The 17752-nt window shown below is 50.3% G+C and overlaps 1 protein-coding gene across 1 annotated transcript in view; it reads left to right on the top strand.

Moving 5' to 3' along the window:
• Positions 1–17752, top strand: part of LOC102451575 (citron rho-interacting kinase-like) — a 358679-nt gene that overhangs the window by 60197 nt on the left and 280730 nt on the right. Inside the window, exon 8 of the mRNA XM_075897800.1 lies at positions 16248–16388. Coding sequence (XP_075753915.1) covers positions 16248–16388 — 141 coding nt within the window. The remainder of the gene's footprint in view (positions 1–16247; positions 16389–17752) is intronic.

Below are 17752 nucleotides of genomic sequence, written 5' to 3'. Positions count from 1 at the left end.
ATACGTATTGGGGTACTTGGCGGGACCCTGGATGACGGCCTGCTGTGGATGCCGTTTTCCATCGTGGGCAGGGATGCAGATCCATACTGGGTCATCTGCTTTGAATTGGGGTGTCCATGGCCCTTGAGGCTGGGCCTTAAGGTCCGGCCACCGGCTGCACTGCTCATTAAGGTTAATTAGCGTAGGCTGTAGGTAGAGATGCCAGCTCTTAAAGTCACTTCCTTTCAAGGAAATGCAGAGGGTAGTCTTTAGGATTCCGATTTTACGCTCCACCACGCCATTACTTTGGGGATGATACTGCAAGTGGACATGGTGAGTGACGTTAAACTGTAGGAAAAACTGCTGTAGTGCATTTGACTGGAACGGGGGGCCCCCATCAGTTTGCACTTGTCTGGGCACTCCCCAGGCAGCCAAGAGCTCCAGCAAGGCATTAGTGAGCGTGCTGGCCGTGGCGCGGCGTAAAGGCTTGCACCACGTTTGGCGGGACCCAAGATCTACAACCACAGCGCCCTTTGGGTACTGCTTGGCGCCGGGAAGGGGTCCAATGAAATCAACTTGCCACACCTGACCTGGTACAAACTTTTCAGCGGAAAAAGCCCCCGCACAATGGGATACTGTACCCATGTGTTTATGCTCCTGGCATTTTGGACACTGGCACGCCGCTTGCCTCCAGCTAGTGACTGTGAGATCAGGAGGACCTAAGCAGGCGCGATTATAACGGTGGTAGTTTTTGTCTGTGCTAAAGTGTCCCCACTTTTAGTGGAGCCAGATGTCCAGGGGTTCAGTGCTAGGAGGCTCGCCTTTGTCATCATTGGGGATCGTAGCACTGACAGTGCTTACACTAGCCTCCTGCGACCTAGAATCTAAAAAGGCGTGGGCCCAATGTGTATCTGGTTTGTGTGAGGGGCAGTGGACTATAAAGCAGCACCGATAACGCTGACGGGCCATGGTAAGTAAGGGTTCCCAAAATTCTGGGTCTTTCTGGGGGGTCCCAGCCCCAGTGGCTAGCATGTAAACATACTTGGAATCAACGCCCATAATGAGGGGCTCGGTAGGGGGGTGGGTCTTAATGGCATGGTTGATTCCGATTGCGAATGCCTCGGCTTCTGCCTTTTGTGCTCCCATGCCAGGGGCTAGGACCCTTACTTCCAGGTGTTCGCATTTGGTGCAATACATGCCAGCCTTGTCTGAGCCTTTTGTACTGCCATCGGTTACAAGCCAGGGGTCACCCAAAATGCCGATAAAGGCGGGTCTGTTTTAATCATCATGGGCTTGACACAAGTCATCGTGGTGATTCCAGTGGCTCCAGCAGTACCTGGCTCGGCACCAAAGGTCAGACCACGTTTTATCCATGCCCCCGAAATCATAAGGGGGTACATCATCTAACCATTGGAGGGCTAACAACCCAGGGGCCCGCAGGATTCCCCAACAACTCCTCGCCCAGGGTTCTGCATACTTGAGGGCAAGCAGCAGTTTCCCATGGGGACCATACCGGTGTTCTGGCCCTTGGATACGGTGCATTTCTTGGTAAACTACCGCATCCTCCTGGCAGACCTCTAGAATGAAGTGACTATTTGTCCAATTGACTGCTACCGACAATTGCACCTCCGGGTCATAACGACTTAGGGGAGGAGGGGTTTCCGTGGCTTGCGCTAACACATGCAGAGCCTGACGGTGCTCCTCGCCCCAGGAAAAGGGAGCGCGTTTTCGGACTAGCAGCTGTAGCGTGTCTAGGGCTGAAGCGCATTTTGGACTCACAAAGTGGCGGTAGTAATTAAGCACCCCCAACAGTGCTTGTAACTCGCGCTTGTTTTGGGGGGGGTTAAGGGTCCACTTCCCGAGGGGTGACTCATTATCCAATTTGGGGGAAATTGTCTGGGGGGAGATCGTGATGCCTAGAAAGGTAAATGTGGTCGCTACATCCCTTTGGCTTTTTCCCTCGTTCACAACCCACCCATCGTGCTGTAGGGCATCCCATACAGCGATAAGGGTGACCTGTGTGGTGTCTTTTGCACTGCCGATAACCAAAATGTCATCGACATAGCTGAGGATGCGTGAACCCTCGTGAGGGATGATCTTGTCGAGAGTGCGCTGTAGGTGAGCACTACAGACAGCGGGTGAGTTTCTGTACCCTTGGGGGCAAACTAGCCAATTAAACATGCGGCCCCCGAAAGAAAAATTAAGCACCCCCTTTTCATCTACCATAGGGACCTGGTAGAACATGTCTTTCAGGTCCAGTGTAGCCCCCCACACAAACATCTTGTTGCTCACAATGGCCAGGAGTTCCGGTAGTGAGTGAGGGGATGTAAACGGCACAGATTCTACGTGGTCATTTGCTCGGCGGTAATCTATGACCAGGTGGTATATGGGGGTCGTCTCTAGGACGATTCGGTTTAGGTATACCCCAGCCTGCTGAAAGATATTTGCTACCGCTAACTTCTCGTAGCTTTCCCTCGGCCATGAGGTTGTTTATTAGCATTCGGATTTGGCCGACGCCATCGGGGGTGGGTGGGAATGTGCTGGTGTTTCCATTGTGCGGGACTGACTAGCGTAGGGGAGTGGGCTAAAGGCTGGGAGGTCAGGCAGTTAGGTAGCGCTGACAATACTTGGTCTTTTAAGTCAAGTCGTTTTAGCTCCCCCACGCCAAGCAAGTTCTGGCCTCCTACCAGGGCTTTGACTCAGTGCACCCTCCCATTGTGAGTGATTTTAATTTCTACAAGCTCCGCTTGGGCGGCTTGGTTTAGGCCTTAAACCCACAGCTTCCTCCCTAGTTTTTTATGCGGTGTTGAGGGGGTGACTATGGATACTTGTGCGCCGGTGTCTAGTAAGAACCGGGTTCCGCTCAACTATAAGGGTGGCGAATGGCCTTAGATCGTCATCTGGGGCGGCCGCCTGATGGTATGCGGCCGCTACTCGTTTTTTGGCTGGGTGTTCAGGAGTTCGCTTTCATTGCCACATGGCTTGAAGCCCTTTGCTTTTGCTAAGAGGAGTTGTTCGGGGGTCGAGAGTCTCCTAACCTCCTCTTTGGTAAGCCCGCTGTTAAGCAGGAAACCAAACACGGCCCTCTCTTGGGGGGGTGCGTTCAGGGTACGTTTTTCTCCCTTGGGGCCGGGGGTGGGGTCCTGAAGTTACGGCAGCTACCGCTCCTGCTGATGGTTCGGATTGGTGGGTCAGAATGTGGATCTTATCTATTATGATGTACAAGCTAGTTAATGGTTGGTCAACAACAGTGCGTAACCACATTATTTGGCCAGCATCTGGATGCCCTGTGACCTCACAAACTGCATCTATTACTATTCCCGCAACCGGGATTTGTGAGATGTCATTGACAAATCTATGTGGCTGCCCCCCAGTCTGTTGGGCCGGTGTCAGGTTGAGGGGGTGCCTTGCAGGACTCGAAACAACTATAGAGAGTCCAGCTACTCCATACATTAGATCTTGTGGAGCTTTTACAGCTCCACGAGGGATGTTAAATGAGGCTAGCGTGGTGCCAATGAGCTGGGTGATCACAGAGGGGAGAGGGATTGGCCAAACATTATTGCGTTGGACGATGATGGGGTTTCCTGCCCCGCCATGCCAACTGGCGTTGTGCACCAAATAGGTGCACTACTCCGAGTCTACAATTTCGCTACCATTTTCTAAAGAGACGCGCCCCAACCAAATGACTACCGGTTCTCCGGGGCTTCTACGGGTGGCTTCAGCCAGTTCCCTCCTTTCCGCTGCAGTGCGGGTGCGGGAGACGGATTGAGTCGTGGTGTTACCTTGTTGGTCCACCAGGTGCTTGGTGACCACCACGGGGCAAACCTCCAGGGGCCGGTTATCTTCTTCGGTGGGGGCGGGAGATTTTTCGGGCAGGAGTGGGGCGGACGGATACGGGGGGGGGGATGGTTCGGGTAAAGGTGGTTTTGGTTCCTCAACGGGGTTTTGTGTGCCACCAGCTCTAGCGCTGTTTGTGGGGCACATTTGCTGTGTGACTGTTCGTGCAGTAACTTCGTACTGGTCTATTAGGCGCAGTGCGGTTATGAACTGGCCGTATAGTGCTCCTAAAAGGTGGTGAGGTTCATAAGTATCAGGTTTTAACTTATGGCGCGTTCGCGCGTTTATGAGGGTGGCAGCTACGTTGGTGGCTAAGGTGTGTGCTCGGCCCCCAGTCTCTAAGTCGGGGTAGAATGTCGAGGGAGAGACAGAGGCTCCTGCCTTTTTTATGCAGGCCTCCATAGCCTTAAGGGCATGACGGGGGGTCGCTGCTGGATCTAGTGGCTTTTTAAGCCCTGCTAGTTTTACCTGCTTTTCCTCCAGCAACGGGAAAAAGCGACTAGTGGGGTGTGTGCGGAGGATGCAACCCAGTGACGGGCCATCAAGGCGTACCTCCCATTTTTGATCCCCAGTAGCGACACTCAGGTGTTCCAGTATGCTGTCACCTGTGTTGGTGATTTGGTGATATTGGGCATGGAAGAGTAAATCTTCCGGGGTTAAATTAGTTCTATCTTCCCACGTGCATCCTGTTCGTGACGCCATGTGACGAGAATCACAGGTCCGATGATGCATACCCAAGGGGGGAAGGACAGAACCAGGTGGACAGTTTTATCGAATAAAAAATATTTATTTATGACAGTGATGAATTTATAGTATTTATTCTAAGATTTTTAATAGACCGTGTTAATAATGAATTTACAGTATTTATTATATTTATTCTATGGCTTCTAGTTAAACGTGTCAAAGATATAAGGATGGGAACGGCAAGGGGAATAGTCTCTAATCTTAAAATATCCAGCTACACTAATTAAATAACAGTGATAACTACAAACTCTATGTACTACCCAAAAACAACTACAACACTAAGCTTATACAACAAGGACAAATCAAATCATACATACCAACTTACACAGCACACGGAACATTTCACAGATATCAGTTCGGTTGTGAAGGCCTTGGTTACGCCCGAGAGTCGGGGGAGGTGGCTGGTCGGTTGATCAGGGCGGCAGCGCTTTGAAGTACACGAGAAGGCACACGCACGGTGGTACGTGTGTTGCGAAGACCTCCTAGAGCGAACTGTGCCATGGGTATTTATCCCCAAATCTGCACATTGCTTTCCCGTGCTTGCATATTACCATATATGGCCCAATGGTCACCAAGTGGGGGGGGGGGGGTCTGTGTCCCAGGGGTTGGGCCGAAACTGTGACCAGGTAAGCCCCGCAGTTCTCACGCCAAGGTGACGGGTGGGAGAGTCTGAGGCTATTTTCCCCTTTTCACACCTTCCCTTTTTCTAAAGGCAATGGTATGCAGGAAGGGTGCGGCTGGTTTCTCTCAAGGAGTCCTGCAGCCCACTATAGCAAGAGCGGCCTGGCCAAACTTTTTTACTGGGGGGGCAGTTTCTTTTCTCTAACACAGGTTAGACAGACACCTGTCAGGGATGATCTAGATAGTGCTTGGTCCTTCCGTGAGGGCAGGGTACTGGACTCGATGATCTCTCGAGGTCCCTTTCATTTCTAGTGTTCTATGAGTCTATGAAAATTCAATAAAACCAGACTTGAATGCCATCAGAAGCTCAGAAACAACCCTTGCAAGCTGCTGTAAATCAAGGCTGTTATTTGGATTTTCTCTCTGATACGAATCATGAAACAGTCATAATTTTTTGAAATGTGCCAGTCTGCCTGTCTCAAGATCTTTGATGAAGACAGTCAATTTTGACTCAAATCCAAACACTGCCTGCTGCAGAGTTAGGACTGTATTTCCTTGTCCTTGTAGCTTAAGGTCCAACTCACTCAAATGACCGGTAATGTCAACGAGATAGTAAAACTTGTGCAACCAATCACAGTCCAAAAGCTCGGTGTGTTTGACACCCTTCATATCCAAAAATGACTTAATCTCATTAATGCAGGTGGCAAAACGAGACAAAAATTTGCCACAAGATTACCAGGGAATATTGCTGTGGATTAGTAGATCGGGGTATTCGGAATCCAGTGACTGAAATTGACAGCGATTAAGGGCTTGCGCAAGAATACAATTGACAATGCGAATGACCAGTGCCATTACACTTCCAAGTTCGGTTCCACAAGATTGTGCATAAAGTGCCTTCTGATGCACAATGCAATGAAAGTTCAAAAGCGGGCGATTCAGCTGTTCTGACAAGTGTACGGAATCCCCTCTATTTGCCAACCATGCTAGGTGCACTGTCTGTACACACAGACACAAGATTATCTGACTGTATTTTTTTCTCGTTTACAAAGTTCATCACAGTTTTAAGGATGTCTTTGCCCCTTGTTTAATTTTTCATTAGTAATAATAATTTCTTCATGCACAGCATTTCCACAACTATATCATCCCAGAATACACAACTGATTAATGTCACATATGTCGGATGTCTTGTCCAAAGCAAATGAAAAATAAGTAGCTGCACTCAAATTTTGCATTTGTTCCTTGTCTATTTGATGGACCATTTTCACAGCTCTGTGATGAACTGTTTTTGCCAATAATGCCATATCTTGAATTTTCTGTAAGATTTTGTCCTTGTTGTGAAACTTGACAAATAGTTCATGACCAATTTTTTGCATGTTCTTTTCAAGTAATCCCTGTCAGTGAAAGGCTTTGCCGTCTCAGGTAATGCTGTATGAGCCCGCAAAACTTGCGGTGTTTAAACTCCCACCTTTTTTTGACCATGTCAGCAGGCTATTTTGTCCAATGTTCATTTTTCCCTGCAGCTCCCCGCAGGCTTTTTTTCATGTGTCACCCTCGGGGTATTTTGTAGCAAATGCTGCATGTTCTGTCATGAAATTCTTTTTTTGTTTGTTTGTTTGTTTGAGAACAGTCTCTCACTATAAATGAGACAGTGTGGAGATCCAGACTTATCCACAAATGCATACAAGTCTGTCCACTCCTTTTGGTACTCGTCATCTCTCTTTCTCTCTGCCATTTTTACTGTTAGGGGGTTACAGAGTTCACCATCATGTATGATGGTGGAAAGATTTCTTGACCAATCATATAAAAAGAGAATATACATGACCCTCAATGAGTGGAGAGGATGGATGGTTGTTAAAATGAACAGTTAAAGGTGAAATAGACAAAAAAATCATCTGAATATATGTAATTATGCATTTTAAATTTTGAAATAATTTTTCATTTTAATTTAAAAATGTGTGTGTATTTTGGGAATGCAAGAGCCATATTTGGTTCCATCCTGAGCCATATTTGGCTCTAGAGACATAGGTTGCAGACCCTTGATTTAAACTCTGCAGCATCTGCAATGACGCCATGCTCTTATTGGATGTGCACGTTAAGTGTTTTAGATGTCTGGGGGAGTCTCCTGTCCTTCAAGAGGATCACTGCTGCTCCAAACTGAAGGTGCGAACCTGCAGAGAGAGCTGCATCTCAAATTAATCATGCTGAAAAAATCTCAACAGCCAGTCTCTGACCCAGGCACTGAGGTGGCGGAAGTTCCCCAGACTGATAAAAGGGAAGAGACCTTCAAAGAAGCACGCCTTCTCAGTGCCACATAACACCCCGTCTCCAAAACAGTGCCCTATGGTGATACTGGCACCGACTGCCTCAATGGCACCTTGCCTCAGCACATATGACACTTCAGGCATCTCCAGCACCGGGCGCACTACCAGTAAATACCGCGTGCATGAGTTGTCGGAAGATTTTTCCCTCAGTGGTACCTGTTGGGTCAGCGGGGGAGCCCCCTGAAGTGGTACCACTATATCAGCTAATATATACCCCTGCTGGCCCTCCACCCCCTCAGTTCCTTCTGACCACCCGTGACAGTTGTTGGAATGTGCTCTTCTTGCTTCGCAAGTGTGCTTAGCAAGTGTGCTTAGCAGTTCTCGTTGGTTCTTCCAGTTTCCCTCATTCAAACTTTAGTTTAGTTTTAGTGTTAGTGGTTCATAGCTGTTAGTTATTGTTGTTAGAAATAGTTATGTTGTAAATAGTTAGGGGTTTGCATTTGCATCCCCAAACGCTCCGTGCAGGGTGTGCCCGGGCCCCAAGGCTTCAAGCCCTGCGTGAAGAGCTTGAAGCTGATGCCCTGTGAGGACCTCCACAAAGCCTGCCTCAAGTGTCTTGGTGAAGCCCATCTTCTGGGCAATTGTAAGATTTGCCAAAGTTTCAAACCCTGAACTAAGCAAGAGAGGGACTCCCACTTGCAGATACTTCTTATGGAGGCAGTTGTTCATCCAGCACTGACCACTGAAGCACACCAGCTTCTGTGCGGGAAGCACCAGGACATTCACGTGCCTCTCTGGCACCACAGCGTACTGTGACTCAGCACTGCTCCCAGTCCCCATGCCTCAGAAGAAGTGGAGACTTAGCAGGGGCAGGTCTCCATCGAGGCATGCACTGAAAGTACACCCGCAGTCAGGGCACATGGCCTCTGTGGCCACGATGCCTAGGGCACAAGCTGAGTCCATGCCGTGACCCCAGATGAGGATCTTGCGGAGGTGGACTGACCCTTGACTCTGGACACATTTGAGGCCATGAGAGAGCTCATTGAGCTCATGTCATTCCCAGCTTCTCCATCCAGCATCGGGAGAGCCCAGGACTCTCAGCCTTCTGGCACCATGGACCTCAGCGCCAGCACCAAGGCCTCACCAGAGGACACCACTGACACTGCTGCCTTCCACACAGTCTCCCTGACCCTCCCCAGTACAGAGGGTTCCAGCATCATCAGTTGAGACGCAAACCGTGCCACCTCCTCTGCCCCAGCACCAGGGGAAGCTGGAGTCAATAGCCAGGCGTGCCCCAGCCCACCACTCTGGTACCGATGGGATCAGCACTGCCCTGGTTGGCCTCAGATTACTCCACCGATTCTGAAGCAGTCTGTGTTTTCTGCAGCAGGTGTGTCCCGGTCCCGGTCACAACACCACTCTTATTCGTGGCACCACTTCTGGCACCAGAGTGTACCCACGCAGCCACCACAGCCATCATGGCCACCCCAGTGACAACCACTGATGCAGTGACCTTTCTGGGCCCCCTGGGTTTGCCATCAGGCCCAAATTCTGGGCCCCTCTAGACCAGACTCCACATACTCAGGTCCTAGGGCCCTGTCCTCAGCAACACCCTTGACCTGCTACCTGACTTCTGGCCATTTCCAGGCCCCCTGAAAACCCTCCCCAAGACCGTCCGTGGATGAGGTCACTGAGCCTGCCCAGCCAGTGGCCTTGGGTCAATATGTGGTGTTGCAGGACCCAGTGCAGCACCAGGAATTGCGGGAGTAGGTATTGAAGGAGTCATCCTCTTCCTCCCCAGACGAGGCACTCGGGGGCTCCATTCCATCCATGCCCTCGATGGATTCCAGGTTGCACCAGGACTTGTTCAAGTGCCTCACCCAGAGCCTGGGGATCCAGGCCAAGTGGGTGTTGGAAGACTCGGACCCCACTGTGGACATTCTGGATGCCTCAGAGGGGTAGCCATGTTAGTCTGTAACTGAAAATACTTAAAAAACAAGTAGTCCTGCAGCACCTTAGACACTGACAAAAAATGTAGATGGCATCATGAGTTTTTGTGGGCACAACCCACTTCTTCAGATGAATGGAGTAAGGGACACCCCTACCAGAGTGGCACTCCACTCAACAAAACGGTGACTAAGATCACCAAGTCACTCTGGCAGAACCCGGCATCTGCCCCCCCGCCCCCCCCAACCGACAAGTGGGTTGAGCGGAGATATTTTGTCCCCCAGGTGAGACATGAATACCTGTTCTCCCACCCGCCACCAGGGTCGTTGGTCGTGCAAGCAGCGAACCACAGGGAATGGCAGGGTCAGCCGGGCCCTATGCCCAAAAATAGAGAGGCGAAGAAGATGGACCTCTTGGGCTGAAAGGCTTATGTCTCTGGCAGGCTGCAGCTCAGGATAGCAAACCAACATGTGCTCCTGAGCCGCTATGCCTAAAACACCTGGGCAGCTATGGACAAGTTCAGGGACTTTGTGCTGCAGGACTCCCACAATGAGTTAAAGACCCTTTCAGAGGAGGACAGGGTAGTCTCACGCACAGCCCTGCAGGTGGCCCTCAATTCAGAGGACACAGCAACCTACACAATGGCTACAGGTCTGGTCCTACACTGTAGCTCCTGGCTTCAGGTCTCCGGGGTACCTCCTGAACTCCAGATAAATGCTTCAGAGGACCTCCCTTTCGAAGGAGCTGAGCTCTTCTCCAAGCAGACAGATAACCATCTTCACAGTCTCAAGGACTAAATACATACCCCTGCCCTGCAAAGGCACTCCTATAATCCTAGGAACCAGCCACACCCTTCCCAGCAGGGTCCCTGACCTGATGCCGTTCCTGCTCATCATCAGATCAGGGGGTGAGACCCTCTAATAAGTCCCAGGGGCTGCACCAGGGATTTTGAAGGTGCACTCGAGAACAGTGTACCAGCTGCCACCTCATCCCTTCCCTTCCTGAATTGTTTATCCATCTTCCACTGTGCCTGGATGTCTGTAACGTCGGAACGCTGGGTCCTGGACACAGTGGAAAATGGATACTCTATCCCCTTCCTTTCACAACCCCCCTCCCACCCCCTTCCCCCTCCCTCTTCAGGGACCCCTCTCACAAGCATCTCTTATGTGAATAGGTGCAGCAGCTCCTTGATCTGGAGTGGTGGAAGTAGTTCCTATGGAGTTCAGGGGCAAGGGATTCTATTCCTGCTATTTCCTGGTCTCCAAGGCCAAGGGTGGCTTTCGTCCAATCCTGGACCTCAGGGATCTCAACACCTTCATCATCAAGACAAAGTTCAAGATGGTGACATTGGTGTCTATCATTCCCTCCCTCAGTCTCGGAGACTGGTATGCTGCCCTTGACCTAAAAGACACTTTCACATCTCTATCGCCCCTTGTCACAGATGTTTCCTCCATTTCATGGTGGGTCAGGACCACTACCAATTCACTACACTCCTTTTTGGCCTCTCTATGGCCCCATGGCTTTTTACCAAATGTATGGCCATAGTGGCCACCTTCCTTCGGAAGCACAGGGTTCAGGTCTACCCCTACCTGGATGATTGGTTGGTTCGGGGTCCCTCCCCTACCCAAATGCTGGAGCACATATCCCTAGTTCAGGTACTATTTTTAGACCTGTGTCTCCTTCTGAACGAAGCCACATCCATCCTGGTACCCACACAGAGAGTTTGTGGGCCCTCTGCTGGATTCTACAGTAGCCACGGACGGCCTCCCTGCCCAGAGCTCTGTTCCTAGCCATCAAGGAATCCATCCTGCATCTGTGGGCCTCTCCCATGACCACAGTCAGGAACTGTATGAGGCTCCTTGGGTTCATGGCCACATGCACATATGTAGTGCAGCACGCCAGGCTCTGCCTTCACCCCCTACAGCTGTGGCTAGCTTGGGTGCACAATCCAAGCTTCCACCAATTGGCCATGGTGGTGACAGTACCAGCAGATGTCTTAGTCTCTCTCAACTGCTAGCTCCAAGAGGAGGTGGTCTGCACGGGTGTGCTGTCCTCCTGCCCCCTGCCATCACTGCAGCTCGTGAGGGATGCGTCCGGCACCAGATGGGGAGCTCACATCAGGGACCTGAGGACACAAGGTATGTGGTTTCAGGAGGAGCTATCCCTTCACATAAATATCAGGAAACTGCAGGCAGTGCTCCTTGCATGTCAGGAGTTCCTTCCCCGGCTGAGGAACAGGGAGGTTTTGGTTCTATCTGACAATACGGCAGTGGTGTTCTATATAAACGAGCAGGGTGGTGCTTGTTCCCCTCGCCTGTGTCATGAAGTCCTCCTGCTCTGGGAATTTTGCATCTAGCAGGGTATTTGCCCAGTAACTTCATATCTCCTGGGCACCCAGAACAGCCTGGCCGACTGGCTCAGCAGGTCCTTCTCGGGTTATTAGTGGTCCCTCAGGGCAGACATGGCCCTTGGCATCTTCCAGAGGTGGGGGTTTTCCCATCTGAACCTGTTTGTGACCCGCAGAAACAGGAAGTGCCCCTGTTTCTGCTCTTTCATGGGTCACAGCCTGGGGTCTCTGGGGGACACTCTCCTTACCCCTTGGCCCCCGGGACTGCTGTATGTGTTTCTTCCCTTCCCTCTAGTGCACAAGGTGATCCTAAGGGCCAGGGAATTCGGGTCCTCCCTCATTCTGATAGCACCAGTGTGGCTGAGGCAGCACTGATTCACGTCCCTGCTGAGTCTATCCGTGGAGAGGCCAATTGCCCTCCCGATGTACCTGGAACTGATAACGCAGGATCATGGCAGGCTTTTCCATCTGAACCTGCAATCCCTGAACCTCATGGCCTGGAAGCTCTGTGGTTGACAATGCTGCAGCATCAGTGCTCCAAGTGGGTCCAGGCAGTCCTGTTGGGGAACAGGAAAACACCTACTAGAGCCACATATTTGGCCAAGTGGAAACGGTTTTCTCTCTGCACTGCCCAGAGGGGGCTCTCCCCAATGGATGCTCTGGTCCCCTTGGTCCTGGACTATCTCCTCAACCTGGTCCTCCTCTTCAGTCAGGGTCAACCTAGCAGCTATCTCCGCTATTCACTTGGGTTCCCAAGGCAAGTCGCTCTTTGTGAATCCCATGGTTCACTGTTTTCTAAAGGGTCTGGACAGGCTTTATCTGCCAACATGTGCCCCTGTGGGACCTTAACCTAGTCCTTAATAGGCTCACCAGTCCCCCATTTGAGCCCCTGGCAACATGTTCACTACTACACCTCTCTTGGAAGGTGTCCTTTTACGTGGCCATCACAATTTCACGTGCAGCCTTGCAGGCGACTCTCAACGCTGCTGACATGGCCAGAAGATCTACAGCCACCGTTGTAGTCATGAGACGGGCATCATGGCTCAACTCTGCCACTTTCCCCTGCGAAATACAGTCCACGGTGGAAGATCTTCCGTTCGATGGAGGGAAAGCTCTTCTCAACAGAGACCAACGAAGGACTCTAGAACCACACCTCGGTCCTTAGGGATCCACACGCCTACACCTAGAAGGATACAATACAGATACCAACCTTACCCTAGACCAAGGTACCCACAATATATATATCATCAAAGACAAGACCAACAACAGCATCAATGTGGTTGTAACAGACCTCAGCGCAGAAATACACAGTCGAACTCGGTGAACCAACCACCTCAACAAAATAAGCAGATTTGAGGCTCCTGTCAAGGACCTGAAAACACACTCACTCTCTCCAGGATCACCATCTTCACATAAACTATTCCATCACCATTTGCTACCATTCTACAACAACTGGCAACATACAACATCAGATAAATGGGTTCTACAAACGATTCGGTCGGGATATACTATTCCCTTTACCTCTGCCCCCCCCCCACACCCAAGCACCTACCCTGTCCCACTTCAGGGACCACTCTCACGATCTTAAAACAGGCAGCTGAGCACCTCATACAATTAGGTGTCATAGAACCTGTCCCCTCCAAATATAGGGGAAGAGGGTTCTATTCACATTACTTTCGCACACAGAAGAAAAATGGGGGTCGGCATCCAATCCTAGATCTCAGAGCCCTCAACAAATATGTAAATAAACAGAGATTCAAGATGGTGACACTTGCCACTATTATCCAAGCACTGGAGCAGGGAGACTGGTTTTCATTCCTCAACTTGCAGGATGCCTATTTTCATGTTACGAGTCACCCTTATCACAGACGTTTTCTTCATTTTATCTTGGGTTCCAATTGTTACCAATATATGGTCCTGCCATGTGAGCTTTCTATGGCTCCGAGAGTGTTTTAAAAAATGTTGGCAGTAGTCACTGCCTACCTAAGGCAGCAAAACATCATTATCTTTCCTTACCTGGATGACTGCCTTATCAAGGCAAGATCCGAAGACGATTCAGATTGCTGCACGGCTGTAACCATATCATGCTTTCAAGCACTCGGACTGCAAATAAACAAAACAAAGTTAGTTCTTACCCCATCACAATCAGTACAATTCATAGGCGCACAACTGAACGCAACAGCCACAGCTTGGTACCTAAATGGTTCTCTGACTTAGACCTACAATGCTTGGAATTGGTTCAGAGGGTACTACTACACAGCAGGGCCAATTCCACTCGAAAAAGATGCTCGCAAAAATGGAAACGCTTTGTTCCTTGGGCTGTGGAAAGAAAGATCACACCCAATGCGGCACTTATACTTGAATACCTGCTACATTGGAAACCATCTGACCTCTCAATGAGTTCTATCAAGGTTCACCTGGCGGCAATAACGACCTTCCACACCAAAATTGATGACACTACCATATTTGCACACCCAATGACAAAGCGATTCCTCAAAGGACTGCAGGCTCTTTACCTAGGTATAACTCCAACAGTCAAGCTTTGGGACCTCCATCTTGTTCTCAATGCTCGTACCAGATGGCCCTTTGAACCCATGGCCACATGCTCTCTGCTGTATCTATCGATGAAGACTGCCTTTTTGGTTGCCATCACTTCGGCTTGGCATGTAGGAGAAGTGGCGGCACTAATGGTGGACCCCCTATATACCACCTTTAAGGACCAAGTAACCCTCTATACCCACCCAAAATTCTTACCAAAATTCTACCATCATTCCATGTAAACCAAATGATTCACTTTCCTGTGTTCTTACCCAAACGCCATGCTAATAAATTAAAAATAACAATGCACACGTATGTTCGCAGGGCATTGTCTTTTTATATACATAGGACAAAACCTTTCTGATCTTCACTGAAATTGTTTCTGTAGCAGAACACAAAAAGGGCAAAGTCATTTCATCCCAGAGAGTTTGCTGTTGGGGCTATGTCTAGACTGCCGCTTTTTTTTGGAAAAAGGTATGCAAATTGCGCTCCGCGTACCTTTTTCTGATAGTTTTTTCTGAAGAGGCTTTTCTGAAATTTGGCCCATCTACACTGGGCCAAATTTCAGAAAAGCCTCCTCTTTCGGAAGAGCCCTTCTTCCTCATGGAATGACGGGGTTTCTGAAAGAGCATGTCTGCTCTTCTGCAAAAAATATCAGAGGAGCAGATGCATTCCCTGGATGTGGCGGAGTTTTTCTGCGATACCTCCGTAGTCTAGACATAGCCTGGGGATTTCTGACTGCATCCGATTATGCTACGAGCACAATCAAGGCATTCCACCTACCTCAGTATGAGCTAATTCCACCAGAGCAGTGGCCACATCCGTGGCCTGTCTTCACAGGTCCCCATTGCAGACATATGCACAGCTGCCACGTGGGCATCTGACCAGACATTGCCAAGCACTACGCACGATCTCAGGGTCCTCTTTCCACAACTAATGTAGCCAAGACTGTTCTATTCACAGCATACTTACCTGATCCGAAGTCCCTACCTACATGAGGCACGTTGCTCTATAGTCACCTGCTGTGGAGCACCCACAGGGATGGCTCTCAAATAGGAGGTTACTCACCTTGAGCAGTAACTGACGGATGTTAGAGAAGAAACAGGCGACCCAGGAGTGGTTGGGGTAAACGGAACTGCTTTATTGCCCACTCACGTTTACCTCGGACATTCAACACAACGTCTGAGTGGCAACAACCTGGTGCCATTTACACTCTTTTATCTATTTTAGTATGTTAATTCACACGCCTATCACTACTTTCCCTAAAACCTTACAATGAAACTCCCATACAATGAATATTAACAAGCAGGTGATTATTATTATTATACCCGCCCCTAATTACTATTTACAGAATTTCTAATTAAATCAACACTTTTCTACACCACAAACTTTCCAAATCAATAGGTTACAGAGATTACAAGAGATGTAACCCTAAAAATATCTTACCCCCACTGGTGCTGTATAAGTAAAAGACACAACAAAGAGCAACTGCATACTTACTGATTTTTCTAGGCTACAGAAACAAAGGGAAAGAGCATGTTTATACATCAGGAAGGATAATACCTGTTTTGGCCAGACTCTTAACCTGTCTTTCCAGACTGTAGAAACAAAGGGAAAAAACATGTTCAAGGGTAATACTGTGGCTGAACTCCTTAACCACCAGTGTATAGCAATCCCAGACCCCTATTAATTTTTACATATCCCAACAACGTTCTTCGAGATGAGCGTCTCTGTGGGTGCTCCACTACCCTCTCTTCCTCCCCCCTGGACACTGCTGTAAAGACTCTGGTCGATAGTGCTGGGATGCGCTGACACCTGCTGTGGAGCACCCACAGGGACGCTCATCTCAAACGTAAATTGCTGCTCAAGGTGAGTAATCTTCTCATCTGAGGTTACCATCATACTGTACCTGCATCTGTTAGAATGTGTGCGTGACAGTACTAATATTTACTAATTGTTTTCTTTTGTTTTAGGCTGTGAAAGCCAGCTCTGAGGCTACTGAACTTCTTCAGAATATTCGTCAGGCAAAGGAGAGATCAGAGAAAGAGTTGGAGAAATTACAGAATCAGGAAGACTCTAATGAAGGCATGAAAAAGAAACTGCTTGAAGCAGAGGTGCGTAGAGAATTTCTGGCTACACTGGAGTAGTCAGTAGGATGTAACTAGACTTAGAAACCTCTATTTTGAGAATGGACAGGATCGCTGTAACAGCTTGTCAGAGGAGAGAGATTAGAAAATAGCGATTATTCATTCTTTTATAAATGTATTTCTCTGAAGAATACTTACTGGGGTGTGTAAGCCTGTAGGGCTAGGGGAGGGGTGCCTCCCCCTCGGGGTCAGTGGGTAGCCACTCCGCCTCACTACCCCCTGCTTAGTCTCTTGGGGAACTTTCCCAGCTCTACCGCCTGCCCTCCGCCACGTGCCCCTCCCCTTCTCGCTAGCACCCTCCTCCTCTGCATCCAGCTAAGCAGGGAGGAGTGGTTGGTGCCCCTTCCTCAGTTGCCCCTCCCTGAATCTAGTACCCTCCTCCCATCCGCCCCCCTTCCTTTCACTGATGCCTTCCTCCCCTGGTAGAACTCCAGCAGCTCTGACAGGTCTCATGGAAGACCCCTCGGGTGGATAAAAAAGAGCTGCCCGTCGTATCGAAGTGCTCCATGCTGGACTACCGGCCCTAAAGAGGAGTCTCTGCAGGGCCTGGAGGTGGAAGGTCCGGACCTGGCTGCGCATGCAGACCAGGCCCTGACCCCCCCCCCTCCTCCAGGGGGAGCGATAGAACCCCTGCAGAGACTCAATGCAGTCCTGGCCAAAAGAACTCCAGGGCCATCCTCTGGAGCTTGGCCAGGACCTCCGGGGCCGGTGTTGAGCCGGTGCCAGAGCATAGACAGGACCAGCTGATTGAGCACCAGCGCCCTCCCCTGAAGGGAGAGACAATGGAGCAGTCCTGTCCCTCTCCGCAGCTGCTCACCCACCCTGGCCTCCAAACCTTGCCAGTTTTCCGGCGGCGATGGATGTGTGGACTCGGGGCTAGATATAGGTTCATAAAGGGCAGGATTGGGACCAATGGCATGAACGGGGGTGAGGGGAGGATCGGGACAGGGAAGGGGACCAGAGCTTTGGGCAGGGTCATGGGGTAGGTCCCCCGGGTCTATGCCACCAAGCTGTGGTGCCTCCTGAACGGGAACCAGGGGGGCAGGAGTGGGAAGGGGGCCCGCGATGAAGCCAGGCTCAGACAGTTGAGCAGAGCACAAGTCTGCAGCCATGGCGTCAGCTGGAGTGATGGTTTTTGCTGGGCCCCCAACAGGGAGGGAAGATGACCGCCCCGCCTCAGGTGTGGGAGAGGGGGTGCCCTCAAGCCCGGGACCCAGCTGCTCGGCGCCAGCTGTCACCCCTGAGGGCTCGGCAGCCTCAGCTGCAGCGCCCGAGTCAGCTGGGCCAATGGACAACAGCAGGGGCGCCCCGAGAATGAGGACGGGGTCAGC

Source organism: Pelodiscus sinensis, chromosome 15 (genome assembly GCF_049634645.1).
Source record: "Pelodiscus sinensis isolate JC-2024 chromosome 15, ASM4963464v1, whole genome shotgun sequence".
In the NCBI taxonomy this organism is placed as follows: domain Eukaryota; kingdom Metazoa; phylum Chordata; order Testudines; family Trionychidae; genus Pelodiscus; species Pelodiscus sinensis.
Note: the sequence above shows the minus strand (reverse complement) of the source record. Positions and strands in the feature narration are given on the sequence as shown.